The following is a 25,775-nucleotide window of genomic DNA, read 5'->3' as shown; positions in this document are numbered from 1 at the left end:
CATGTTAACTTTGCCATTTCAGCTGAAATACAGTAGTTTTCTCAACCATTCCTCCATAATAGGTAGAGCTGTATCTATCCATCTTTGTGTATATCTACACATAACTTTTTGAAGAATCTAGATTTGCATCTCGTCCAGCTATTAGACACCCATCCCATCCAAGCGTTGTAAGAAAAACATTATCCACACATATCCCAAGATTAAGGAAGGGCAGAAGAGGAACCCATAAATCTCTCGTACAATGTGGTGCCTTCATTTAGGGTGGACTTGTTCCCACTCTGCTAGTTTTGCCAAACCAAGACCTTTGACCTCCAGATTGAGAAGTATATCTACACCAAATCCCTTTGCAATTCCTCTTTCTCTCAACCATTGCCACTTTTCTACCCTGAGAGCAAAGTTAAGTGTGGGCATTAATATTCTACAAACGCCTCTGGCAAAGTAGACTTTTGCCAGATCAGTCTCGAGTATGCCAAAAAACTTTCTTGTCCTTCCTGATACAGCTGAAAAGCGGAGGCAGTCTATATAAATAGGGACAGGCGGAAGCTCACTGGTACAGCAGCCCACATACTTTGCATGCAGACAGTCCCAAATTCAGTCCGTGGCCTCTGCAGAAGAGACCCCTGTTGGAAACTTCAGACAGCTGTTGCAACCCGGAGTAGAACAGAAGACGATATTGAACTAGGTGGGACAATGGTCTGACTCGGGTTATATCCCTGGCTTTAAACACAGCTAGGTTGCTCTTTTGTCCAGAGTGAAGCTGAATTATGGGGAAATGCATAAAAATGCTGTGATTCATTTAAAAAAAAATAACAAAAACAGGCTAGATATGGGCTGCAACTAACATTGTATATATACTTCTTCTTGAGCCAGCGGTGGGAGCACACTGGATGCAGGGCAAACAGGAACACACACTAGGTCACTAAGGGGGATGCTAGCTACATAGATCGGTGGCAACCAGAGCACATGCTTTACATGCCCAATATGCCCTGAATCCCCAGCATCTCTGGGTAGGACTAGGAAAGGCCCTTTTCTGCTAGAAATGCTGGAGGGATTCTGCCGGTCCGTATGGACAATGACAAGTGAAGGAGGTCTATAAGGCAGCTTCCTATGTTCCTATGTTCCAACTCCCTCTTCCTTCTCAGGATGGCTGCCCAAAGGGCCGCTGGTCTTGCTTACCTGGTGTGATATCGCCTGCCCACTTCTGTCATTGTCTGTCCTGTGCTGTGCTTTTCTCCCTCACTGTCCTGACTTCTGCACAGCTTTCTCAGCCGCTCCAGCCTCTCGCTCTGCCGGCAGTGAACTTGTGGAAGTGTGAACAGGAGTCCCTCCCTCTTAGTCTCTGTCTCTCCTCCCCAAAGCCCATGTCCTTCCTTCCTCCCTCCCTCCCTGGAATGCAGAGCCAAGCAGAGGCCTGAGAACTGAGAGAAATTCCTCTTCATTAGCACACTTCTGGCATCTGCAGCCTGCGTGGAGGCTTTTCCATAACATGAACCGCCTGAGAAAACAAACCTCAAACTGTCTGTCTCTCTGTATGTATATTTGAGAGAACTGTTGGGAAGGGGGATGTTATGATAGTTTGCTGCAGGACAGGAGCAAATTAAAAAGTAATGGGTGTTGAGTTGGGGGTCCCTGCATCTCTTGCCCCTTCCCACCCCTTTTAGACACACAGACACACACACAAACTTTGCACAGTTAAATTTAAGCTTGTGCAATTAAAATATATCAAAGCACTCTGGCATAACTAGGGATGCAAGAAGGCATAAATTTCCATTCATATTTGCTGCACATGCCATTGTTTCTGTTTCTGCTGCAGTTTGGCTTCTGACAAAAAACTACGTTATTCGTCTCCCTGTTCACTATGGTGAATTTTTACATAATTGATTGCATAATTAACTATGTTATAACTACATTATTCCACACTATTCATTTCACTGCAAAGGAAACATAATGCAAATGGAGTAATTGACCGGCATATCATTATGACGACAGAAAACAGTGACTATGGATCATATTCACTGGACTAATTTCCTTCCAGACTTGGGACAAATAATTTCCACTCCTCTTTCTGTCAAAATCCCCCGACGACCCTATCCATGATAAATCGTTTGGTGTGTTGTTGTTTTTTTAAAAAAATACTTTTTCTGGTTATGAATGGGATGGAGAAATGAACTCAAAATGCTGGATAATAATTGATTGGTGGAGAGGCATACAAACATTCATGCAAACAAATCAGGAAAAATTACCATAATCTTCCTCCTCATCAAATTTATTACCTCCCTTGACCTGCTGGTCCCAGGGAAGATTACAACAACTTAAAATTCAAAATTAAGAACAATTAAAACATAATTACAATTACAGGAATAGGGCCGTCCCTGAAAGCGCACATCTCAGATCCAAACACCAGGGTAAAGAGGTGTGTGTTCAGTATTCACAGGAAGCTGTATTGTGAAGAAGACAGACATATCTCTCACACCGGGAATTCCACCTACCCACCCCCAGACTTCCGAGGGGGGTGGTCTTAAAACCTGGGAGAAACTGCAGGGAAGGAGGCAGTCTTTCAGGTATTTGGGGGCTTGGTCATTTAGGGCTTTAAGCACCAACAGGAGCACCGTAAATTGGGCATGGAACTCAATTGGCAGCCAATGCAGCTGTTTTAGAACGGGGTTCTATGGGTTCTAAAGGCAACTGAAGCCAATAATCGATTCTAGCCACTGCATTTTAGATCGAAGTTTCTGAGTCGTGCTCAAGGACAGCCCCATGCAGAATGCACTGCAACAACCCCACCTGAAAGTTACTATAGCATGGAGTACTAAAGGCTTGGTGAAAGAGCAGACATCATATGACCTCTGCACAAACCTTGTGCAAAATGAACACTCACTAAGCACATACCGCGAAGGAGTCCGGACACACCATTGTCACACGCCTGCCTCTTACAGTCAGTTATGTAGAAAATAAGAACCATCCAGAAATCACACAGAATAAGCTTGGCCCCTGAATCTCCACTGAACAACATTTGTGATTCCCAGCTCATGGTAAGCACTACAGATGCACTCACAACTCTAGCTTCAGGGTGCACGGTCCATATTTGTCTCATAATCTGACATCTGGGCATGAATGATAAGAAATCCACATTCTACACACTACCAAAAATATTGTCTCTGTTGTTTTACACACCACCACAGAATCTGTTTTGATGAAGGGCAGTTTGAAATAAATAAAAGCCAGCCCTATGTACCCACAATAGAGGATTGGAGAATGTTAATGGTAGAATATATGCAGCTAGCAAAAATGACAGGCATAATGAGAGGGCAGATGAAACAAAATGTCTGTAGGGAATGGGAGGTATTTGAAGAATATTTAAAAAATAATAATGTAATAAGAACTCCATTGGCAAATGTAGACTGAGCCTGACTAATTATCACATGAAAAAACAACAAATAGGATAGAGACTATGAATAAAATAAGGAAAAAGGTAACTAAGATAAATAACTGTGCGGAAGTACCCAGTTAATATATAATGCAACAAGTATAATTGGAGGTCAAAAGAAAGTAGAAATAATGTAAATAGTAGAAAGAGAAATGTGTTTGTATTAGTATGGGTGTTTGAATTTGTATGTTTTGTGATTGTATCTGTGTATGTATGTTTACTTTACTTTTTTCTTATCTTTTCCTTTTTTCCTTGATTGCTTTTTTGTAAATCTTCATTTTAATCGTTTTAATCAATAAAGACTTTATTTTAAAAAATAAATAAAAGCCAGCCCTGATGTTAACCCTGTTTCCATCATGTAGGGACACACAGGTATAAGCATTGGTCTGCCCAGTTTAGCACCGTCAACACTGATTGCCAGCAGTAATCCAGGGTTTCAGCTGGGGCATCTCCCAGCCCTGCGTCAGGGATTGAACCTGGCAGCTTTCACAGGCAAAACACGTTCTCTGCTACTGAGCTATGTCCCTTACCCATCTTTTATGAGCACTTTCATCTATACCAGCCAATTCTCACACAAATATATGTCATTGATATCTGGAGTGATTGGCTCCTAATCAATACCTTTCCCCCAGTTTTATATTCTACTTCCAGTTTCTGCCACTTAGTTCCAGAGCAGGCTCAGCCATTAAGCGGATTGAGGAGGCTGCCACAGGCAGCTGAAACCCCCCAGGGCGGCAGCCCCACACGCACTTCCACCTGCACCAACACCGACACAGAAGTGGCTCCAGTATGGGTTGAAATATTTCAGAGTGCTCAGGATCTCTTGCAATTTCGGTGAGATCTTGCCCAAAATTGGTGCCACTGTGCCGCTTCTCCACTAGTGACAGACGTGCATGTACGGGCAGGGGACCCATTCCCTGGGGTTTTTTTTTATAACAAAAGAGGTTTGGGTGCCTCCTTCCCAATCACCTTCCAACCCCCCTGAGGCAGTTTTCCAATATCAGAGCTGGCCTGAAAGGAAAACGTCTGAGGTGATGGATGGGAAGGGAAGGAAGGTGGGGAAGAGGTTCAGCTTTCCTCACCTGTGCCCACTTTTGAGAAGAAAAAATTACTGCCACCCCATGCTTTAAACATGTACAGGGCAAAAATTGTAACAACAAACATGGCAGCTCCCATCTTAAGTAATGTTCTGTCCCCGAGAGCATGCAATGAAGGTGTGCTAATGTGGACACACATGCTAAGATCTAATCTACTGCATCCTCATATTGCAACAGTGCCCACTTCTAAAGCCAGAAAAAAGATATGCAAAAACTAGGCCCCTTCCCTATTATCTGAGTGTATGATGAGCTTTCAAACAGCACTTTCTGCCTTTGGAGGTTACCTGCCTCTATTTTGCCCCACAACAGGGCTAGCCAAGGTAGTGCCCCCTAGGCGTTTTTGGGCTACGACTCCCATAATCCTGTTATTGGCCATGCTGGCTGAGGCTGATGAGAGACAGAAGCCAGTCACATCTGGAAGGAGCCACTTTGGCAGCTCCTATCCAAGAGAAATAGGGGACCCAGGTGGCGCTGTGGTTAAACCACTGAGCCTAGGGCTTGCTGATCAGAAGGTTGGCGGTTCGAATCCCTGTGACGGGGTGAGCTCCCGTTGCTTGGTCCCAGCTCCTGCCAACCTAGCAGTTCGAAAGCACATCCAAGTGCAAGTAGATAAATAGGAACCGCTACAGCAGGAAGGTAAATGGCATTTCCGTGTGCTGCTCTGGTTTGCCAGAAGCGGCTTTGTCATGCTGGCCACATGACCTGGAAGCTATACACCGGCTCCCTCGGCCAATAATGCGAGATGAGCGCACAACCCCAGTGTCAGTCACGATTGGTCAGGGGTCCCTTTACCTTTACCTATCCAAGAGAAATACAAGCTGTTCACACCAACACTGTTCCTTGAATGCAGTTCTTCAGCCACAGATTATTTCTTTTGCCTTACCTCTCGTCTAAGTATTCTTGAAGGGTTTCCTCTCCAGGCGCTCGCCCTCCAGACAGGATAGGTTCTTTGGGAGCTTCCATAATGGCATGGCCCTTGGCAGCTTTTCGAGGGACCTGAACAGAATCCTGCTCACACCTCACTGATTCCTCTTTGGGCTGCCTCCTTGAGCACCCAGAGTTGGCTCTCGGCAAGGTCCCCATGTGGCTGTACATATCGCATGAGCAGGCATACGGGGACGGGCTTTTTGGCACAATATTCAAGTCGTCCTGCACAGTTTCAGAGGTGAGCTTCCTGGGCACGTGGGGAGAGTCCTGCTTGTTCCTCTTTGTCTTCTCTTTGGGTCCCTCAGGAGTCTGCCTGGGCTCAAGAAAGGAGTCTGAGGTGTTGATTGAGACAGCCTGCCTCATGGTTTGGGAGCTGTGTTTGGGTTCAGATGGGGGCATTTTTGCTTTCTGCTCTGCGTCCTCAGCTATCATGGGAGCATCTTTTCCGGGGGAAGGTGCCACAGCTATCAAGCTGGGCTCTGGGGCGGTGGGTGGCTCAGCCTCCTGAGGGGCCCCTTTGCCTTTGGCCTTTTCCTTCAACTTTCCAGAACTGCTTCGTGGAAGGGTCCCCACATGGCTGGACATATCGCATGAGCGGGCATGTGGCGATGGGCTTTTGGGTGCAGGATTCAAGTCGTCCTGCGCTCTCTTGAAGGAGGACTTCCCAGGCACATGAATAGAGTCCTCCTTTCTCCTCACTGTTTTCTTTGGGGGTCCTGCAGCAGAAACCTGCCTGTGCTCTGGAAAAGAGTTTGAGGAGTTGAGCAAGGTGATGGGCCTCACATATTGGATGTGGACCTGACTCTGGTCGGCTTTGGATGGAGGCAATTTTTGCTTCTGCTTTGCTTCCTTAGCCACGATAGGAGAGTTTTTGTGGGGAAAAGATGGCAGGCCGGTTTGTGACCCTGCATCTTGATCCTTCTCCTTTGGTGTGCCTTTGTCTTTGGCCTTAGCCTTCGACTTCCTGGAGCTGCCCCTTGGCATGGTCCCCATGTGGCTGTACATGTCGCATGACCGAGCGTAAGGGGACGGACTTTTGGGAACAGTGTTCAAGTCGTCCTGCGTGCTTTCAATGGTGGTTGCCAAGAAGCCATTTGAGGACAGGAGCCCCCCTCCGGGGGCCTGTGGAGCGCTGGGAGCAACAGAGACACGCCGCAAGGTGAACGTCCGTGGAATGTTACTCAGGCTCCCAAATCCTTTAAACCTAAATAATTCTGGGAGAAAGCAAAACAAGGTGATGGTTGGTGGTTTTGAGAGGACACATTCCAGAAGATTCTGTATTACAGTAGTTAGTGCCAGTGAGAATATCAAACTAGGATTGAGGTTTGGAAGATCCACGTTCAAAGTTCCCTAGGTCACCTTGGACCAGATTAGGACCTGGGAGACCCAAGTCCATGTCATAGCAACGTAGGAAGCAAATGACATAGGAAACTGCCTTATACTGAGTCAGACCATTGGGGGTTTGTCTGGGTCAGTATTGTCTACACTGACTGTCAGCAGCTCCCCAGGGATTCAGGAAGGGGCAGAGCTGGCCCAGCCATTTGGCAGGGTGAGGCAGCCCCCCAGACATGGGCATAGCCAGGATTAGGGGGGTGTCGTGTCAGGGGAGCAGGCTTTATGTTAGGGGGCCAGAACCGAATTATTTGTAATGCAATTGGTCAGTTAATTAAGATTTAAATAGGAGCACCACTCCTATTTTGGGTGAGATTTGGGGTGCGGTCTTGCCTGAATGTGGTGCCGCCCAGCAGGGCGCAGAGTAGTGGCAGTGGCTGGGCAAGACAACACTTCCTGTTTCGCCTCAAGCAGTGATAGGGGCCCCACCGCTCTGAGTTGTATCCAACTAAGCCCCACTCACGAGTAGGCCTACCGAAATCAATTAAGTTAGCCATGGCCATTGATTTCAGCACATCTGTTCTTGAGAGCAATAGGATCCTCCCTCATAACATTTGTTAACATTTTAATAAAAAAAAAATACTAACACTTGTATCGTTTTAACGCAGCATGGAATATTGGGTGAACTCGGACCAGTTCTTATCGTTCAGCCTAACTTACATCACAGGGTTGTTGTGAAGATGAAACATGGGAAAGGGGAAAGGCAGAAGAAGTTTATATGCCACTTTGAGCTCTTGGGAAGAAAGGTAGGATGTGAAATGCAATAAACAATTGTTTGGGAATATACAAGACCACAACACAATTTCATATACTATCTCTCCCTATTTCTCCTGGTGAATTAGAATCCTAAAGTGGTAGAATGACTTGTGTTGTTTCTGACTGCAGGAAGGGAATCACAGAATCATAGAGTTGGAAGGGACCCCGAAGGTCATCTTTTTCAATGCAGGAATCCTGCCAATGCCATCCCTGGGTGGGCTTGAACCAGCAGCCAGACACAGCCAGGAACACTGAACAATTGCACCACAGGAGGGTCCCTCTCCCACTGATCCCCTACATTTCTAAAACAAAAAACCTCCCTGCAAGTAAATAATTAAATACAGTGGTACCTCAGTTTACAAACACAATTGGTTCCAGAAGTCTGTACTTAACCTGAAGCGTACTTAACCTGAAGCAAACTTTCCCATTGAAAGTAATGGAAAGTGGATTAATCCGTTCCAGACAGGTCCGCAGAGTACTTAAACTGAAAATACTCAAACCGAGGCGTACTTAAACCGAGGTATGACTGTACACTGTTCATTCCTGTGCTAGTTTTCTACTTATGGGGACGTGGATTTGGGGGTTGTTTGTACAGAAACAGTAAAATAAATGTGATTATCTTGCTGGCATGAAGTGCTTCATTCCACTCTGCTACTTTTGAACTCAGCTGGGCCTGCCACACTGGCAAGAGAGCTACCAGAGTCAAGAAGCCTAAGAAGGAAGACCAAACTGGCAAGAGATGAGAGACACGGGGGCGGGGGGGGGGTCTGTTAAACTGGTCTGTGTCAGGTGGAGACAAAGGCATAAACAATCCCCCAGGGAAGGCTGGGAAGAAATTTCCAGGCCAACCAGCCACAGAAATCTATGCAAAGGGACACCTGCTGTTGCTGGCTGTCTCCCTCCTCTCTCAGCAAAACACAAACAGCTGCGAAGGGAAAGTGTGGTTCTTGGTCCAGCTGCAGAGAACAACTGATTACATGCCGGCATAGTCGCAAGGAGTGACTCACTCCTTCAGTCTCTGCAGTGATATTCAGAGGCATTATCAAGTGTGCAACTGCTGTGCCTCAGGACAGGTCTTTGGGCGGAGAGGTCAGCAGGAGGAGCAGGAGGAGCCCCCCAGGTGGAGCAGGCCATTAAGTGATGCCTCCTCTCTTCTAAACAGGGACTCCCGTCCTTCCCCATAAACCATTAACTGCACCCCTGTCTCTTTCCATGCTAGCTATACCGGTAATTGCATGTTAGCGTCTTCCACCTCTACCAGCTGCTGAGTGCAATCTGTGCTAAGGTGATCAACATTTCTGCAGAAACTGGTGCCCTAGGGACCACAATTCAGTGTCTTTAAAGCTTCCGCTCTCCTTAGCCCCATTATTTAGTGTCTAGTCCTCAAGATAGCCTTGAAACAGCATTGCAATAAAACCTGGTAAAAACTGAAAGGGAGGGGAGGTGGATCGATTTTTGAAGGCTGAGGCTGGGCTGCAACATGCTTCATTGCCCCTACCCCTTGTACAAATGCACATAATTCTGCACTTGCCGTCACAGTACACCCCAACTTTTAAATGCCCTCCAACATTTCTCCAATGAAAATAGCAACGTCCTATTCCATTATAATTATAAGAATTGTATCATTTATATGACACCCATTAAACATTAAAAACAAATCCCTATACAGGGCTGCCATCAGACATCTTGTAAAGGGAGGTCTGCTTTTATTAGTTGCAGAATGTGGGTTGCCTGGGCACAGAAGCTTGAGGGGTTTGTTGTTTGTTTATTGCAAAATCTGCACAGCACTATATCTGCTGTTTGTTCTGATAGAGTAGATCACACATTAAAGCAGGAAGCAGGAAATGTCCCCCCCCCCCGCCTAAAAAAATGAAAGGCGCTGAAAGCAGCGTAAGCCACACATCATCCAAAGGGAGAGAGGGGAACCTGCTGTTGAGTTTTGTCTCAATGTGGTCCAGTGGACTGAGATGCCTTCTTCCAGGGCATGGGAAGATAATATCTTAGCTGTAGCATGTGCTGCTTTCTAACAGTGACATGGGTGCATTGTCCGCCCCGCCCCACCGGACGTTATGTGGAGACTGTCATCTGTGTGTGGCGGTGCATCTTCTAGACCACTGTAAGAAAACAAGCGACAGCACATATATTATCTACCCGCTTCCTAGATGAAGGCATCGTCTCTTGAGCTAGCAGCTGACACCTGCTCATGTCAAATACAATGTGTTCGCTCGAGTTACATTTGAATCACCACAAAATAGCATGGGCTCGCCTCTCACAGGAGGATTATAGCTCAGCGGTAGAGCACAAGTGTTGCATGTGAAAGGTCCCCGGTTCAATCTCCAGCATCTTCAGGTGGAACTGATAAATCTCCTTCTCTGTCTAAAACCCTGGGCAGCCACTGCCCGCCAGGGAAGATAACAGTAGTCTACCAGGTTGGCTCTGTTTTGATTTGGTCTAAAGCAGTCTTCCTATGTTCATAATTACATCAGCCCTGATGAGGACTGGAACCTTAAGGAGTGCAACTCAGTGACAGAGCACCTGTGTTGCCAGCAGAGATTCCATGGTTCAATCCCTGAGCCTCATCTGAAAACCTGGAGAGCCTCCGCTAGTCAGTGTAGACCAGGTGCTGCCCAGATGTTTCTGGACTCCAGACCTCATCACCCCCAGTAGGAAAGGGATGGTGGGAGCCATAAGCAGCAGAATTTAGAGGGTGCAGCCGCACGGGACACTCATGGTGAAGGCAAGGTTGAACTAGATGGGCCAGTGGCCTGGCTTCATATAAAGCAGATTCCTATGTTCATGCAGCCTTTTCTTGTTTCAGAGCTGCTTCTCAGGAGTCCTGTGCCTTTAAACAGGTGAAAATACCACAGGTGCAGCAAGAGCTTCCAGGATGAGTGAAAACTTCTCTTGTTGATTTCCATATGCCATGCACTGGTTTTCAAAAGCACAGGAGCCTTTTGGTGGGTGGGGGAAAGTTGGCAACTTAGCCACCACACCGGTTTGGGGAGTAGTGGCCCCTGCAAACGTCCTGCACAACCCCTCTTTCCTGGTGTCTTTTGCAGGCTCAGCCTCCAAGGCACCCAGATTTAAGCTAGCCTCACAGTCCAAATCTGCGCTGCTCTGCCGGCTACTTACTTTTAAAGCCTCCTCCTTTCTTCTGGCTTTCAGCCATCTTTCAGGTTCTTCCTCTGGCAGGGCGCCGGCAGAAGGAGAAGTATGCAAAAAGTTGTAAGCGTTCATCAAGCTTTCCCTTCCGCACTGAGCCTCCCTTCCTTTCCCACACCCTCCCCTACTTCACTTGCTTTCTATTTTGCTCACATTTCCTCTGTCATTGCACAACACCCGCCTACACAGACACACAGAAACACACACACAGAGGGGCCTATTCAGCATCTTTTCCTCACCTCCTTTTTTTTCAGCTGCACGGAACAAAACCCTGCACTTGTGACTTTCAAAAGCATTTGTTTTACATGCAAAGGTCTCAGACTCAATCCTCAGCATCTCCAGGCAGGGTTGCAAAGACCCTGCCTGATATCCTGTATAGCTGCTGCCAGTCAGTGTACAGAAGGTCCAGGCCGGAGAACTTAGAATCAACATTAAAGAGTTGGAAGAAGAGATCCAAAGGGTCATCTAGTCCATCCCCCTACAATGTAGGAATAACAGCTAGCAAATCCCTGACAGATGGCCGTCCAACCTTTGATTGAAAACCTAAAATGAAGAGCCCAAATGTAAAGTACTACACTTGGGCAAAAAAAATGAAAGGCACAAATACAGGATGGGAGACACCTGGCTTGTGAGTGAAAATTATCTAGGAGTCTTGGTAGACCACCAACTTGACATGAGTCAGCAGTGTGATGCAGCAGCTCAAAAAGCCAATTCAATTCTGGGCTGCATCAATAGGAGTATAGCATCTAGATCTAGGGAAGTAATAGTACCACTGTATTCTGCTCTGGTCAGACCTCGCCTGGAGTACTGTGTCCAGTTCTGGGCACCACAGTTCAAGAAGGATACTGACAAGCTGGAACGTGTCCAGAAGAGGGCAACGAAAATGGTCAAAGGCCTGGAAACGATGCCTTATGAGGAACGGCTTAGGGAGCTGGGTATGTTTAGCTAGCTTCCTCCATCCTCCATGCGACAGCCTTTCTGCTTCTTTCCCTCAGGGCTGGTAGATGTAAAAGGAACTAGACCCAAACAGGGGGTGGAATTCCAACATTACAGGATTATAGGATTTATCTTTTGGATGATTCCAACTGTCATCAACTCAGCTGTCTTGAGAGGACAACTGCGTGGCAGGAGTTATAAAGTACTGTCCACTCTGACTGGCAGCAGCTCTCAAAGGTTTCATAATAACATCAGAAGCGCCTGTTGGATCAGGCCAGTGGTCCAGCATCCTGTTCTCGCAGTGGCTGAACAGTTGCCTGTGGGAAAACCAGCCAGAAGGATTTGAGGAGGCAAGAGGGCAACTCCATCAAGTCCTCTCCTATGGGAATTCTAACTGCTGTCAAAACTCAGGTTCCATCATGGCAGGAGCTGGTCTCTTCCTGGACTGGGTGCTCCTGGATCTGATCAGCTGTGGAGGGTGAATGGGTGGGGGCAGAGAGGATGCTGCTCAGGAACAAGGCAGCCAGAGCCACTGGCACGGGTTGCAACTTTAAGGGCTGTAAGCAGTGCCAGATTTATGTATAGGCTAAGTAGGCTAAAGCCAAAGGCCTCTAGATCTAGGGGGCCTCGCCAGCCAGCCCGCTACCCCAGTGCCACAGTCTTCCCTCTCCCAAAATTGCAAACCCAAGACTTCATGTGAGGGCAGGGCAACTCGGGCCCAGCAACTATGAGACTCAGGGCCAGCCAGTGGTGCCCAATTTGAAGCTCTGGGGCCCAACTTGAATTTTTTTTGTGGGCCCCCAGTTCACAGCCAAAGTCTGCAGAATCTTAGAGATATAAATCAAATCCATCTAGATTGCCCTGGTGCCGGGGGGGGGGCTTACGAGCGGCCAAATTGCTCCAATTTCCTTAAGGCCAGCCCCGATGGGACTATGCAGGGGTTGGACTGACAATCCCTGCCCCCCCTTCGAGGTCCCCTGGTGCCACTATTCAGAGTACAGACTCCAGGGCCAGCAGGGCCAGAGTCAACAAGCAGCTGCCCAGCCTTCCCCAGCTCAAGGGTCAGGTCTGTAGTGGTCAGTGGGAGAGTGGGAGTGGGGGGCTGGCTGGGGCAGATAGACCAGGCAAGCAAGCTCTCCCCCCAGTGCCTTCCATTCCTCCCAGGCTCCTCCTCGCAAGGCAAGCACATGTGGGCTGGCACTGGCCCTGCCCCTCCCAGGCAGGGAGTCTATCTTTCACGCTGCACACAGCCCTGTCTGTTCCTGCAGCATGCACCGCAGATTGCCCACAGGCAGAGAGAGGCCTTAGGGATCAGGGAAGGCAACAGTGGGAAGGGATCCTGTAGAAGGCAGGAGGCCAGGCTGCAGGTGGTAATTGGACCTCATCCTGCCTGAGGGGGAAAATAAGTATAGGGATCAGTTCAGGGACAGAGGAACTGCGATTTGTCTTATTTTACAGTCATATCTCATGTTGCGTCCGCTTCAGGTTGCGTCTTTTCAGGTTAAGAACGCGGCAACCCCGGAAGTGTTTACTTCTGGGTTTCGCCATGCGCGCACGCGCAGAAGTGTTCTGTGCGGCTCGGCCATGCGCAGAAGCGCCACTCTGGTTGCGAACTTTTTGGGGTGTGAACGGCACCCCAGAATGGATCGTGTCCACAACCAGAGGTACCACTGTATTCGTGTCCGGTGGCGTTTTCCTTTCTGTGTTTGATTTAAAGTGCCTTCTTGTGTTTAAAACCCTGTTACTTGTAAATAGTCAATACAATCTTTGTTTTTCGTTTAAAAGTCCCGTCTGGGGCTCTGACCATGGAGTCTCCCCCGCTCTGCCCACTACCAGAGCTGTAAGAAGGGTCCTGGGAGGGGGAAAGCCCAAAAATGTGCAGGTGCCGCCAAACCTGCAGGAGAAACCCAGAGGGGTCTCACTCTGCCCCTCAAGAAAGGCATAGGGAAGTCAGTGAATGGTGGCAGCTACTGAAGAGTGACAGAAGCCCACCAAGTTTATCCAGTTGAAGATTTATTTATTTTTAATTTTTAGCTTCTAATCTGAGCATGAGTAAAGGATTTGAAAGTGGTGCTAGCAAGCGCAGGAGACAGAGACTTGAAAATGCTATGGTCATGAAGTTCAGACCAATAACTGCTTTCGCTCTACGTGGGGCTACCTTGGAAGGTGACCCGGAAACTGCAATTAATCCAGAATGCGGCAGCTAGACTAGTGACTGGGAGCGGCCGCCAAGACCACATAACACCGGTCCTGAGAGATCTACACTGGCTCCCAGTACGTTTCGGAGCACAATTCAAAGTGTTGGTGCTGACCTTTAAAGCTCTAAACGGCCTCTGTCCTGTATACCTGAAGGAGCGTCTCCACCCGCGTTGCTCAGCCCGGACACTGAGATTCAGCACGAGGGCCTTCTGGCGGGTCCCTCGTTGCGAGAAGTGAGGTTACAGGGAACCAGGCAGAGGGCCTTCTCGGTAGTGGCACCCGCCCTGTAGAACAGCCCTCCCATCAGATGTCAAGGAAATAAACAACTACCTGAAGGAGCGTCTCCACCTCCACCATTCTGCCTGGACACTGAGGTCCAGTACTGAGGGCCTTCTGGCGGTTCCCTCGCTGTGAGAAGTGAGGTTACAGGGAACCAAGCCTTCCACAAGGTGTCAAAGAGACATCTGAAGACAGCCCTGTTTAGGGAAGCTTTTAATGTTTAATAGAATATTTCATTTTAATATTTTGTTGGAAGCCACCCAAAGTGGCTGGGGGAATCCAGCCAGATGGGTGGGGTATAAATAATAAATTATTATTATTATTATTATTAATTATATATAATATTATTATTCGTGCAACAACCACTCATTGATGCAACAAGAGCCAGCAGTGAAGCTATCGAGCCTGAGCCAAGTACTAGCAAGCAACCAGACAAAAACCTCCTTGAAATACTTAGCTGGATATATGATATTACCTTGAGTAATATCCCTGTGTATGACTTAGCTCATGGGTAGGCAAACCAAGGCCCAGGGGTCGGGGCCGGCCTAATCGCCTTCTAAATATGGCCCGCAGACGGTCCAGGAATCAGCATGCTTTTACATGAGTAGAATGTGTCCTTTTATTTAAAATACATCTCTGGGTTATTTGTGGAGCATAGGAATATGTTTTTTGTTGTTTTTTCAAAATATAGTCCAGCCCCCCCCCCCCAAGGTCTGAGGGACAGTGGACCGGCCGCCTGCTGGGAAAGTTTGCTGACCCCTGACTTAGCTGGATATATTATATTCCCTTGAGTATGACTGAAGTGTTAGGTCACCCCATAATTCTACAAGGGAATTGTTGTGTATTGAGTCAAAGGATTTTATATCTGCATTACTATTGTCTGTATTTGCTTTAGGGTTAAGTAACTGCCTTTTGGTTCCAGAGGGTACAGCTACTATTGGTTCATTTAAGCTGCTGTATTTGGATCCTCTCTCTTATTGGTTCCCTCCAAAAGGCAGCACTGTGATTGCCTGATATTGTTCCCTCCAAAATGTATCCCCTTCTAGCTAGTCCCCTGTCCCTATAAATGTAGCCTTCCTGCCCTCAGAGTCAGTCCTGTTTTGCCCTGAATAAAGAACTGTTCTATTGAAGATGTGTATCTGGACTTCTTAAGCCACGACACAACAGGAATATTATACATCTCACTGTAGTGGGGAAGACTGTGGCCTGTGTGTTTGTGGTTAGTCTGCTGCCAAGGTGATCTCTATTGATGCCCCTGCTCTTCCTTCTGTATCTTTCAACCAGGCCTGGAATGCACAGCCATTCAAACAGGGGACACCTTCAGACAGAGAACTGTCCCCCTGCCCACATCCTAAGCCTCTGATAGCCCTGAAAATTGACAACTGTCTTCTGTAAAATAGGACACCTGAGCATCTTATATTTGCTGTTCTTCTGCTAATGAGTCAACATGACGCCGCCATTTCCTCTTTCATCCCAGCCTTTTCCACATTCTGCATAATCCAAATAGGATCCATTTGTTTGTATATTTAGGTTCCAGTCTTAAAACTCTGCCTTTATTCTCACCTTTTCATTTGTCCCTCTGAAGTGTGAATTTATGGGCCTGGAAGTTCCTTCTGCTGGTCTGCGAAAAGCAATCTGGACTCATTAGCTTGTCCCCCAGCCCACTCCCGCCAATTCCAGAGAAATGGATCACAGCTGTTCTTCCCAACCTGACTTCTGCAGGAGGAGCTGGCTTCACCTGAGTGTGGTGGGCTCTTGGACAGAACTGTGAAGAGATCAAGCGGGGGGAAATGGAGAGGCCAGCACGAAAGGATTGTACTGAAAAAGATCACTGAATTGTGGAGTGTGAAGTTCACTTGCCGTTAAGTTTCCTGAAGGCTTGCAAAATTCTATTTCTTGCGTCACTGAGATGCACCTGGAAGAGACTAGGATCTTCAGCAGCCCAGCAGGTTACCTAAAGCAGTGCAGTCAAGACGCAGGTGTCCCTCAATCCTACACTGAAGATGTTCACTTGATATATCAAGAGCTCTGACATTGCATTTTGTCAATGGAGCAGATTTGCCTCCGGCACAGGTGAGGTCTGTGAGGTCTGTAAACAAAAGAGCTGGAACAAAACAAGGATGCCTGTCCCACCAAAAGATGTACCTTATTGTGTGGTGATGGCACAGGAAAGGGCCTCCTCTGCAGCGGTGTCCCAAGAAGAGAAATCCCTCCAGGTAGAAGCACGGAGAGCGTCTGCATTAGGCTTTCGAATTCGCAGCTCTTCTGAAAAAGTGATAACCAACATTGCTCAATACAAGCTCTTTGGAATATTTACTTTGCATATTTGATGTATGATTCCATTTAGAACTTACCTTTTCTCCAACGGGCTCAGGGTGACCGGGGTGCTTGAATGGTCCAACTCCCTGCGACCTGAAAGAATATTTGTACAAAGAGTTGCAGGTAGAACACAACAGAGGTTTTCTCCTCAGCCAAGCACAAGATACTCACCTAGTTGACCTTCAGCCAGAAGACACACAACTGTATCGCTGCTATAATTACAATAGCGCATTTAGAGATTACTTGTTAATTATTAGTGCCTATCACCACCTCTGATAATTCAAAAGGTATTTTTTAATAGAAGCTACGATTGCAGTTGAAGGTAACCAAGTGAGAGGTTACAGGCAAAGGAAGCACTTTGCTACACCAGGTTTTTAAATATATTACCTTAGGAACAGAAGTACCGGCAAGGATCAGAATGTTAGTATTTGTTGGAAACCCAGCAGCTATCAACCCTATCATGCAAGTTTTCACCAAATAGCCAGTAATACAATTTGGGTCAAATTCAATTTCTAATAAAGTCTCAGCATTTATTATTCATGTTTCGTGCATTAAACGGACCTATCTGCACCCCAGGCAAAGAAAATTGGGAGCTACATGCCTCCTTTATCTACAGGAATTAGGGGTACAGATCTCTATTCCAAAATGCTTCACAAATGTGGGTTGTTATTATTTTGTGTGCCCTATCTGGTCATTAGTGGAACAATCAGCCACCCTCATATGAGTGAAAATGGCCAGTCAGGATTCACAAGCTTTCAATTTTTTTCTCAGTTATTTCAGTCTTATTTTGTGTGGGCCACCCCCCTCTGGTCATTAGTGGAACGATCAGCCACCCTCTTATGTATGAGTGAAAATGGCCAGACAGTTTCAAATATTTTCTCAAACATTTAAGCCTTTCCATTAGCAGACATTTTTTTCTGCCCTATATGTACAGGGGAAAATGGTCAAGGCTCATTCCTACTAATTATGAATTTGTATGTGCTTAAATGTTTGCTGGACTTTAGCATATTTGAAGTTTTGCTTTAAAATGGCCGACAAAATGGTGAAAACCCCTAGATACTCACTCCAATCCTTGCAGACACATTTCCTTCCATACAACCATAATGTGCAGGGTTGGAAGAGACCCTAGGGTCGTGTAGTCCAGCCCTTTGAAATACAGGAAACCCAGCAGCTATCAACCCTATCATGCAAGTTTTCACCAAAAAGCCATTAATACAATTTTAGTCAGATTATATTTCTAATAAAGTCTCAGCATTTATTATTCATGTTTCCTGCATTAAACAGACCTATATGCACCCCAGGCAAAGAAAATTGGGAGCTACATGCCTCCTTTATCTACAGGAGATAGGGGTACAGATCTCTTCCAAAAAGTTTCACAAATGTGGGTTGTTAATATTTTGCGTGCCCCAACTGGTCATTAGTGGAACAATCAGCCACCCTCTTATGTATGAGTGAAAATGTCCAGTAGGATTCATAAGCTTTCAATTTTTTTCTCAGTTATTTCAGTCTTATTTTGTGTGGGCCACCCCCCTCTGGTCATTAGTGGAACAATCAGCCACCCTCTTATGTATGAGTGAAAATGGCCAGACAGTTTCAAATATTTTCTCAATCATTTAAGCCTTTCCATTAGCAGACAAAATTTTCTGCCCTTTATGTACAGGGAAAAATGGTCAAGACTCATTCCTAATAATTATGAATTTGTATGTGCTTAAATGTTTGCTGGACTTTAGCATACGTATTTGAAGTTTTGCTTTAAAATGGCCGACAAAATGGTGAAAAACCCCAGATACTCACTCCAATCCTTGCAGACACATTTCCTTCCATACAACCATAATGTGCAGGGTTGGAAGAGACCCTAGGGTCACGTAGTCCAGCCCTTTGAAATACAGGAAACCCATCAGCTATAAACCCTATCATGCAAGTTTTCACCAAAAAGCCAGTAATACAATTTTGGACAGATTAAATTTCTAATAAAGTCTCAGCGTTAATGGATCCTGTTTCCTGCATTAAACAGACCTATCTGCACCCCAGGCAAAGAAAATTGGGAGCTACATGCCTCCTTTATCTACAGGAATTAGGGGTACAGATCTCTATTCCAAAATGCTTCACAAATGTGGGTTGTTATTATTTTGCGTGCCCTATCTGGTCATTAGTGGAACAATCAGCCACCCTCTTATGTATGAGTGAAAATGGCCAGACAGTTTCAAATATTTTCTCAATCATTTCAGCCTTTCCATCAGCAGACAAATTTTTCTGCCCTTTATGTACAGGAAAAAATGGTCAAGGCTCATTCCTACTAATTATGAATTTGTATGTGCTTAAATGTTTGCTGGACTTTAGCATATTTGAAGTTTTGCTTTAAAATGGCCGACAAAATGGTGAAAACCCCTAGATACTCACTCCAATCCTTGCAGACACATTTCCTTCCATACAACCATAATGTGCAGGGTTGGAAGAGACCCTGGGGTCACGTAGTCCAGCCCTTTGAAATACAGGAAACCCAGCAGCTATCAACCCTATCATGCAAGTTTTCACCAAAAAGCCAGTAATACAATTTTAGTCAGATTATATTTCTAATAAAGTCTCAGCATTTATTATTCATGTTTCCTGCATTAAAAAGACCTATCTGTACCCCAGGCAAAGAAAATTGGGAGCTACATGCCTCCTTTATCTACAGGAATTAGGGGTACAGATATCTATTCCAAAACGCTTCACAAATGTGGGTTCTTATTATTTTGCGTGCCCCAACTGGTCATTAGTGGAACAATCAGCCACCCTCTTATGTATGAGTGAAAATGGCCAGAAAGTTTCAAATATTTTCTCAATCATTTAAGCCTTTCCATTAGCAGACATTTTTTTCTGCCCTTTATGTACAGGAAAAAATGGTCAAGGCTCATTCCTACTAATTATGAATTTGTATGTGCTTAAATGTTTGCTGGACTTTAGCATATTTGAGGTTTTGCTTTAAAATGGCCGACAAAATGGTGAAAACCCCCAGATACTCACTCCAATCCTTGCAGACACATTTCCTTCCATACAACCATAATTTGCAGGGTTGGAAGAGATCCTGGGGTCACGTAGTCCAACCCTCTGAAATACAGGAAACCCAGCAGCTATCAACCCTATCATGCAAGTTTTCACCAAAAAGCCATTAATACAATGTTGGTCAAATTAAATTTCTAATAAAGTCTCAGCGTTAATGGATCATGTTTCCTGCATTAAACAGACCTATCTGCACCCCAGGCAAAGAAAATTGGGAGCTACATGCCTCCTTTATCTACAGGAATTATGGGTACAGATATCTATTCCAAAACACTTCACAAATGTGGGTTGTTATTATTTTGCGTGCCCTATCTGGTCACTAGTGGAACAATCAGCCACCCTCTTATATATGAGTGAAAATGACCAGTCAGGATTCATAAGCTTTCAATTCCTTCTCAGTCATTTCCATAGCTGCCAAGTCCCAGTTGGAAAAATACGGGATCAGCAGAGCGGCACCAGAAGTCGCAAGCAACTTCCGGTGGCGCTGCTGCCCGATTTCCGTGCCCGGACAGGGGCTGAGCGGCCCCGGAAGTCGCTTCTACACATGTCCAGACTTCCGGTGGCGGCGCTGCCAGATTTCCGGTGCCCAGACATGGTCAGAGCAGCACCGGAAGAAATCTGGGGGAATTACGGGATATTTCGCCATTCGGGATAACAGTGGGAAACGGCTTTAAAAACGGGGGTTTCCCGGGGGAAACGGGGGACTTGGCAGCTATGCACTTCAGCCTTTTTTGTGTGGGCCACCCCCCTCTGGTCATTAGTGGAACGATCAGCCACCCTCTTATGTATGAGTGAAAATGGCCAGACAGTTTCAAATATTTTCTCAATCATTTCAGCCTTTCCATTAGCAGACAAAATTTTCTGCCCTTTATGTACAGGAAAAAATGGTCAAGGCTCATTATGAATTTGTAAGTGCTTAAACGTTTGCTGGACTTTAGCATATTTGAAGTTTTGTTTTGAAATGTCTGACAAAATGGTGAAAACCTCTATAATCTAGATACTCACTCCAATGCCTCTACCAATTACCATCTGTAGGTTCATCCTCAAAATGCCTTATTTGTTTTTTCACTCTGAATTCAGCAAGGCAACTCTTACAGATAAAGGAAGCAGTTTGATGCATCAGGTTTTTTAATGGGTATTCTAACGGTATTACCTTAGGAACAGAAGTATTGGCGAGGATCCAAACCATGTTTGGAACCTTCTGGATTTATACACATCTGAAGGAACAAAAACTCAACAAAATTTTGGTGATACTCTCACCTTTGGCTGGTTGCTTTTTGCTGCTGCTCCTTGTGGCTTTCTCCGTTATTTCCTCCTTTTTTTCTTGCTTCCCCCAGAACGAATTCTTGATCCTAGTGGCTTCCAAATCTTTTCTTGTTCAATAGTTATTTCTCTTTTCATGCTGTCATTCTGTTCTAACTTCACCAATCTGAAGTGGCTCCCAGAATTCTTGTAAATTGCCTTGATTCCCATCAGGGAAAAGGATGGGGTATTATTAAAATCATAATCATAATCATAATCATACCTCTTCCTAGCTTCATTGATCCCATTGCTTGAATATGGTAGATATTATGCCTTGTTTGTTGATAGCACAGATAATTCTCCTTTATGGAAGTATGGAGCTATTATGATGATTTGTGTTTTTAACTACTTTCCCTCTCTTTTGCCAGCATAGACAATGAGGCCTATCAGGCACCAGCATATGAGGAAGTGGTGACTACTGGTTACTTATTGGGACGAACCATCTGGACCAGGGGGCAGCAAGATTCACTGGCCATGGGCCGGATCACTCCCACGGAGATTGTCCGTGGGCCGGACTGGTGCAGTGCGATGCCGAAAATAGCGTCTGCGTATGTCCACAGCGCCAGAAATTGCTTCTGCGTATGCCCAGACGCCGAAAATCACGCCTGCGCAGAAGCGGTTTTCAGCGTCTGGACATGCACAGGTGTGATTTCTGGTATCTGCGATTTCTGGCGTCGCTCGGCTAGTCCCCGCACCGCGCTGCACCAGTTTAGCGCAGCACACAGGGAACTTGCTAAGCGGGCGGCTGATTTCAGGGGCAGCTCGTGGGCCAGTAAAACAGTTTTCGTGGGCCACATCCAGCCCACGTTGCTGACCCCTGATCTGGACCATCACATCCAATCCAGGAACTACAGAGTCACATGAGAGCAGGTAATCATGCACTTACACTGACCTGCTGACACACCTAAGACAGGTAAAAACCTGGATTTGTGGTAAAAAAATTGCGCCCTACAGTGGACATTCAACGAACAATGGAAAACATACTCCCACAATCCCTCCCGCCCCGGAGACCATGCCTCCAACAGAGAGCTAACTGCCCCGAGACCAAGCCGATCCTCAGGGAACCAGGGGCGTAGCCAGGATGAAAATCAGGGGGGGCAAGGGGCGGGGGCAAGGGGCGGGGCCAAGGGGTGGGGGCGGGGCCACATCGGAGCAGCCCGAAATCGGGCTGCTCCGACTCCCTCCTCCCCCTCCGCGATAGGAAGGGACGAGGGGGAGCCAGGATCAGCCCGAAATCGGGCTGCTCCGACTCCCTCCTCCCCCTCCGCGATCGGAAGGGACGAGGGGGAGCCAGGATCAGCCCGAAATCGGGCTGCTCCGACTCCCTCCTCCCCCTCCGCGATCGGAAGGGACGAGGGGGAGCCAGGATCAGCCCGAAATCGGGCTGCTCCGACTCCCTCCTCCCCCTCCGCGATAGGAACGGACGAGGGGGAGCCAGGATCAGCCCGAAATCGGGCTGCTCCGATCCCCTCCTCCCCCTCTGCAATCGCTGGGGCAGGTGGAGGGAAAGCCCCAGAGCCACGCAAAGCGGTTGCCTGGCTTTCCCTCCGCCCGCCCCACAGCCAGCCGGCTAGAAGGGACGTCTCCCTTCTCCCTTGCTGGCTGTGGGGCGGAGGGAGGGAAAGCCAGCCAAACGCTTTGCGCGGCTCTGGTGCTTTCCCGCTGCCCGCCCCACAGCCAGCCAGGGAGAAGGGAGATGGCACCGGGCGGGCAGTGGGGCAGGCTGGCCAGTGGCCCTGCTTCTAGGGGGGGCAATTGCCCCCTCCTGCCCCCTGCCTACGCCCATGCAGGGAACCAAGCCCACCTCGGAGATCACACATCCAAGACCAGGCTGCCCCCCAGGGACCCCCGCCCACCCAGGAGATCACATACCAGTGGCCCCCTCCCCCCGACCAAGCCCACTCCACACACATCCCCCCCCCATGGATCCCCCCCATCCTGCCACCTCCCGCAACCCCCTCTCTCCGAGCAAGCCCACTCCACACACACACACCCCACGGATCACACCTCCTGGGACCCACCCCCGCCCCGGAGATCACACCGATCCACCCCATGGATCCCACCACCGCTGATAATGCCACCCCCACAGACCAGGCTGCCTCCACAACCCTCCCACCCCACGCCGATCCCGCCACCTCCTGGGACTCACCCTTGCCCCGGAGATCACACCGATCCACCCCCACCCCACAGATCCTGCTGCCACCCATAACACCACCCCCACGGACCAGCCCGCCTCCACAACAGCCCTAGCCCTCTCCAAACTAACTCCCATGACCCCTCCTCCCAGATCAAACCCACTCCACACCCCCACACCCCACGGACTTACACCCTCCACACGCCTCTCCACAATCAAAGACCCATGACCCTCATGGACACTAACCTCCTCGGAATCCCGCCCCACCACAAACCCTCTACCCCCAAGACCCTCCGCCCACAATACCCTCCCCAACAATACCAAGACCCCCCCCAAGGACCCTCACCTCTCCTCAACCCTTCCCTCCCACCCCCAAAATACCAGGATCACCCAGGGAACCACACCTCCCCTGGGAGGGGATTACTGGAAAGAGGGAGTTGGGGGATTCACAGGATAAGCTGACCAGGGGGGGGGGGCAAACAGAATAGATCATGGATCGGGACAGGGTGGGGGCAATCACAGCAACGTGTGGCAGGGCCAGCTAGTAAATATATAAAATAAACAAACAGTGGATTTGTCCTGGGGAAAGCGGCGGGGCAAAAGGCAAAAACCACTCTCAAGACCCTGGATGGACTTTTGCACTTTCACCTATAGGCTTACAGCAGAACACTCTCTGTCTCATATAGACCTTTATTGAATTATATACAATAAAAAAATTCAGATTGCCTTTCCCAATGTAGAAGCAATCTTGTGGGTATTTCTTAGCTTTATGGTCTGGTCACTAACTGCTTGGGAGAGAGGAGTTTTTCAAGACTCAAAAGAATTAAAAATGAATTAAGGGCCACGATGTCTCAAGAGAGGTCCGCACTGAGCATTCTGTACATTGAAAGTGACAAACTTAGACAAACAACTTTTGACGAAGTTTTGGATGATTTTGCTATGAAGAAGGCAAGAAAAAAATATTTATAGTCTTACTGTATTTGATGGTTGTAGTTTACTTCTTAATATGTATTTTAAAACTGACTGTTTAATGAGAACATAAAGTAGAATCTAAAAGTGCCACACTGTCAAGTAATCATGATCATATTATTTACACTTCCCAGGCAATATAATTTGTAAACTCAATGGTGTTTTTTTTAAAAAAAGAATAACATTACAACTTCATTTTCCTAAAAAGTAATGCCGATTCCACAAAAGGTTTACAAAGTTCAGTTACTGCATAAGTTTTTCCAGGGTTAAACATTTATGCATTTTTTTAAAACCACCATGGCATTTAACAATAACATATTATGTCCTTTAGAGGAGAAAATAGTAAATTCCAAAATTTTAAATACTGTACCTGTCGTCATCATCCTTGGCTTCACTCAATTTTGTTTAGAACGCCCTTCCATTTTCTTTTAGTCGTGAACGTGGGGGGTTGGGGGGGGGGAAGCCATCACAAGTGGAGTAACCTAGGACCTCTCTTCATCAAAATCCGCCCCTGTCTGAGGGAAGCGGAATTGTGCATAAGCCACTCTGAAAGGGTGGGGTATAAATTCTGTCAACAAACGAGCATGCAAATAAGGGGGGGAGAGAGAGCGGTACCTCTTCAGACTGCAGACCAGGTTGTAGCTCACAGCTCCCCCGCCACAACCACACACAGAGACAGAAAATCTCTGCACAGAAGGAACTGGGACTGTCCTTGACATTTTGAGATGTAGGGGATTTAGCGCAGGTAGGAACATTTACTGATGTGATTCTTCACTTGGCATTGGGCGAGAGATTATCATGGAGTGGATCAGTGTGCGTTGCTGTTCTTAATTACATTTAGGGATTGCCTCTTCTCTAAGGGGTTGAGAGCACAGTATGTAGCTGCCCATTTTATTCTCACAGCCCGGTGAGGTAGGCTAGGTTGTGGGAGGGTGGCCAGCCCAAGAACACTCTGCAATCTTCATGGCTGAGTGGGATCTGATAAAACTGGCTCTCCACTCTTCTACTCAAACACTCTGATCACTCCACTCCACTGCTGTTACAGATCGCAGTGCCCCCACCATGCCAACTCTCGGAATAAATACCCCTGGGACTCGAAACAAAATGTTTCACTGTAGAATGCTCTGTGTTCAGGATTCTGGCCTCGCATGCCCGCCCACTTGCTCTGGTCTCACTCCCCCACCCACCTTAGAATTTTATTTTTCCTCCCTTAATGGTGTTATAGATTGAGAGGGGGGGGAGACCCCCAAACCCTAGAAATTAATGAATGATAGAATTTTGATTATTTGGGATATGAGTGGAGCGGGTGCAAACTGCAGAGGAATTCCTGGGCTAGCCAATGCCAAACGACCTGAGAAAGCTAGGGCCATTGAGAAACAGTAGTCATTGAGGGCTATTGGAATTGCAAGAGAACTGTGTGTCCCCCCCCCCTTGCCCTGAGGTGTGAACAGAGATGGGGGAATTGAAGGTTGAAAGGGTAAGTGGATCTGAGGCGACAGGAAAAGAGAGGTTTGGAAAAGGGTTCCTGGGAATAAGAAGCGGTGGGGGGGGGGTGACTGGGATCCATCTTTGGGCAGGCTGGCTGAAGGCATGGGCGTACCCAGGATCAAAACTTGGGGGGGCAAGGGGAGGGGCCAAGGCACGGAAGGGGAGGGGCCACAAAGTGGGCGGGAACAGCGAACTCGCGCTCCGCCGGGCTGTGCCCCTCCCTAGAAGCAGGGCTGGTGGGCGGAGGCGGAGCCCAGCCCGGCGGAGCGCGAGTTCGGCGTTCCCGCCCGCCGCGCAGCGCTCTCTGGTTCCCCGCCACGCTTGGCCTTGCCAGAGGGCGCGACGG

The 25,775-nt window shown here is 47.4% G+C and overlaps 1 protein-coding gene and 1 long non-coding RNA gene across 8 annotated transcripts in view; one reads left to right on the top strand and one right to left on the bottom strand.

Moving 5' to 3' along the window:
* LOC148686668 (uncharacterized) overlaps positions 1-7,865 on the top strand; it is a 29,604-nt gene extending 21,739 nt beyond the window's left edge. The window contains exons 2-4 of one of the 2 annotated variants that reach the window (XR_015948761.1): positions 6,405-6,610; positions 7,452-7,589; positions 7,729-7,865. This is a non-coding gene — a long non-coding RNA (uncharacterized LOC148686668). The remainder of the gene's footprint in view (positions 1-6,404; positions 6,611-7,451; positions 7,590-7,728) is intronic. The other variant, XR_015948760.1, reaches the window with a different exon arrangement.
* SH2D3C (SH2 domain containing 3C) overlaps positions 1-24,446 on the bottom strand; it is an 83,713-nt gene extending 59,267 nt beyond the window's left edge. Inside the window, exons 1-6 of one of the 6 annotated variants that reach the window (XM_088665325.1) lie at positions 24,312-24,446; positions 20,797-20,997; positions 16,530-16,587; positions 16,321-16,440; positions 15,739-15,940; positions 5,408-6,665 (exon numbers count right to left, since the gene is read on the bottom strand). In XM_088665325.1, the coding sequence (XP_088521451.1) occupies positions 5,408-6,456 (1,049 nt within the window). In that variant the 5' untranslated portion in view covers positions 6,457-6,665; positions 15,739-15,940; positions 16,321-16,440; ... (1 more) ...; positions 20,797-20,997; positions 24,312-24,446. Of the gene's footprint in view, positions 1-568; positions 758-1,176; positions 1,321-5,407; positions 6,666-10,731; positions 10,886-15,738; positions 16,066-16,320; positions 16,441-16,529; positions 16,588-20,796; positions 20,998-24,311 lie in introns of those variants that run through there. The other 5 variants (XM_088665324.1, XM_088665323.1, XM_060270587.2 and 2 more) reach the window with 5 other exon arrangements.
* Between the last annotated feature and the right edge of the window lie 1,329 nt (positions 24,447-25,775).

The sequence above is a fragment of the Zootoca vivipara genome, chromosome Z2 (genome assembly GCF_965207765.1).
Source record: "Zootoca vivipara chromosome Z2, rZooViv2.hap1.1, whole genome shotgun sequence".
In the NCBI taxonomy this organism is placed as follows: domain Eukaryota; kingdom Metazoa; phylum Chordata; class Lepidosauria; order Squamata; family Lacertidae; genus Zootoca; species Zootoca vivipara.
Note: the sequence above shows the minus strand (reverse complement) of the source record. Positions and strands in the feature narration are given on the sequence as shown.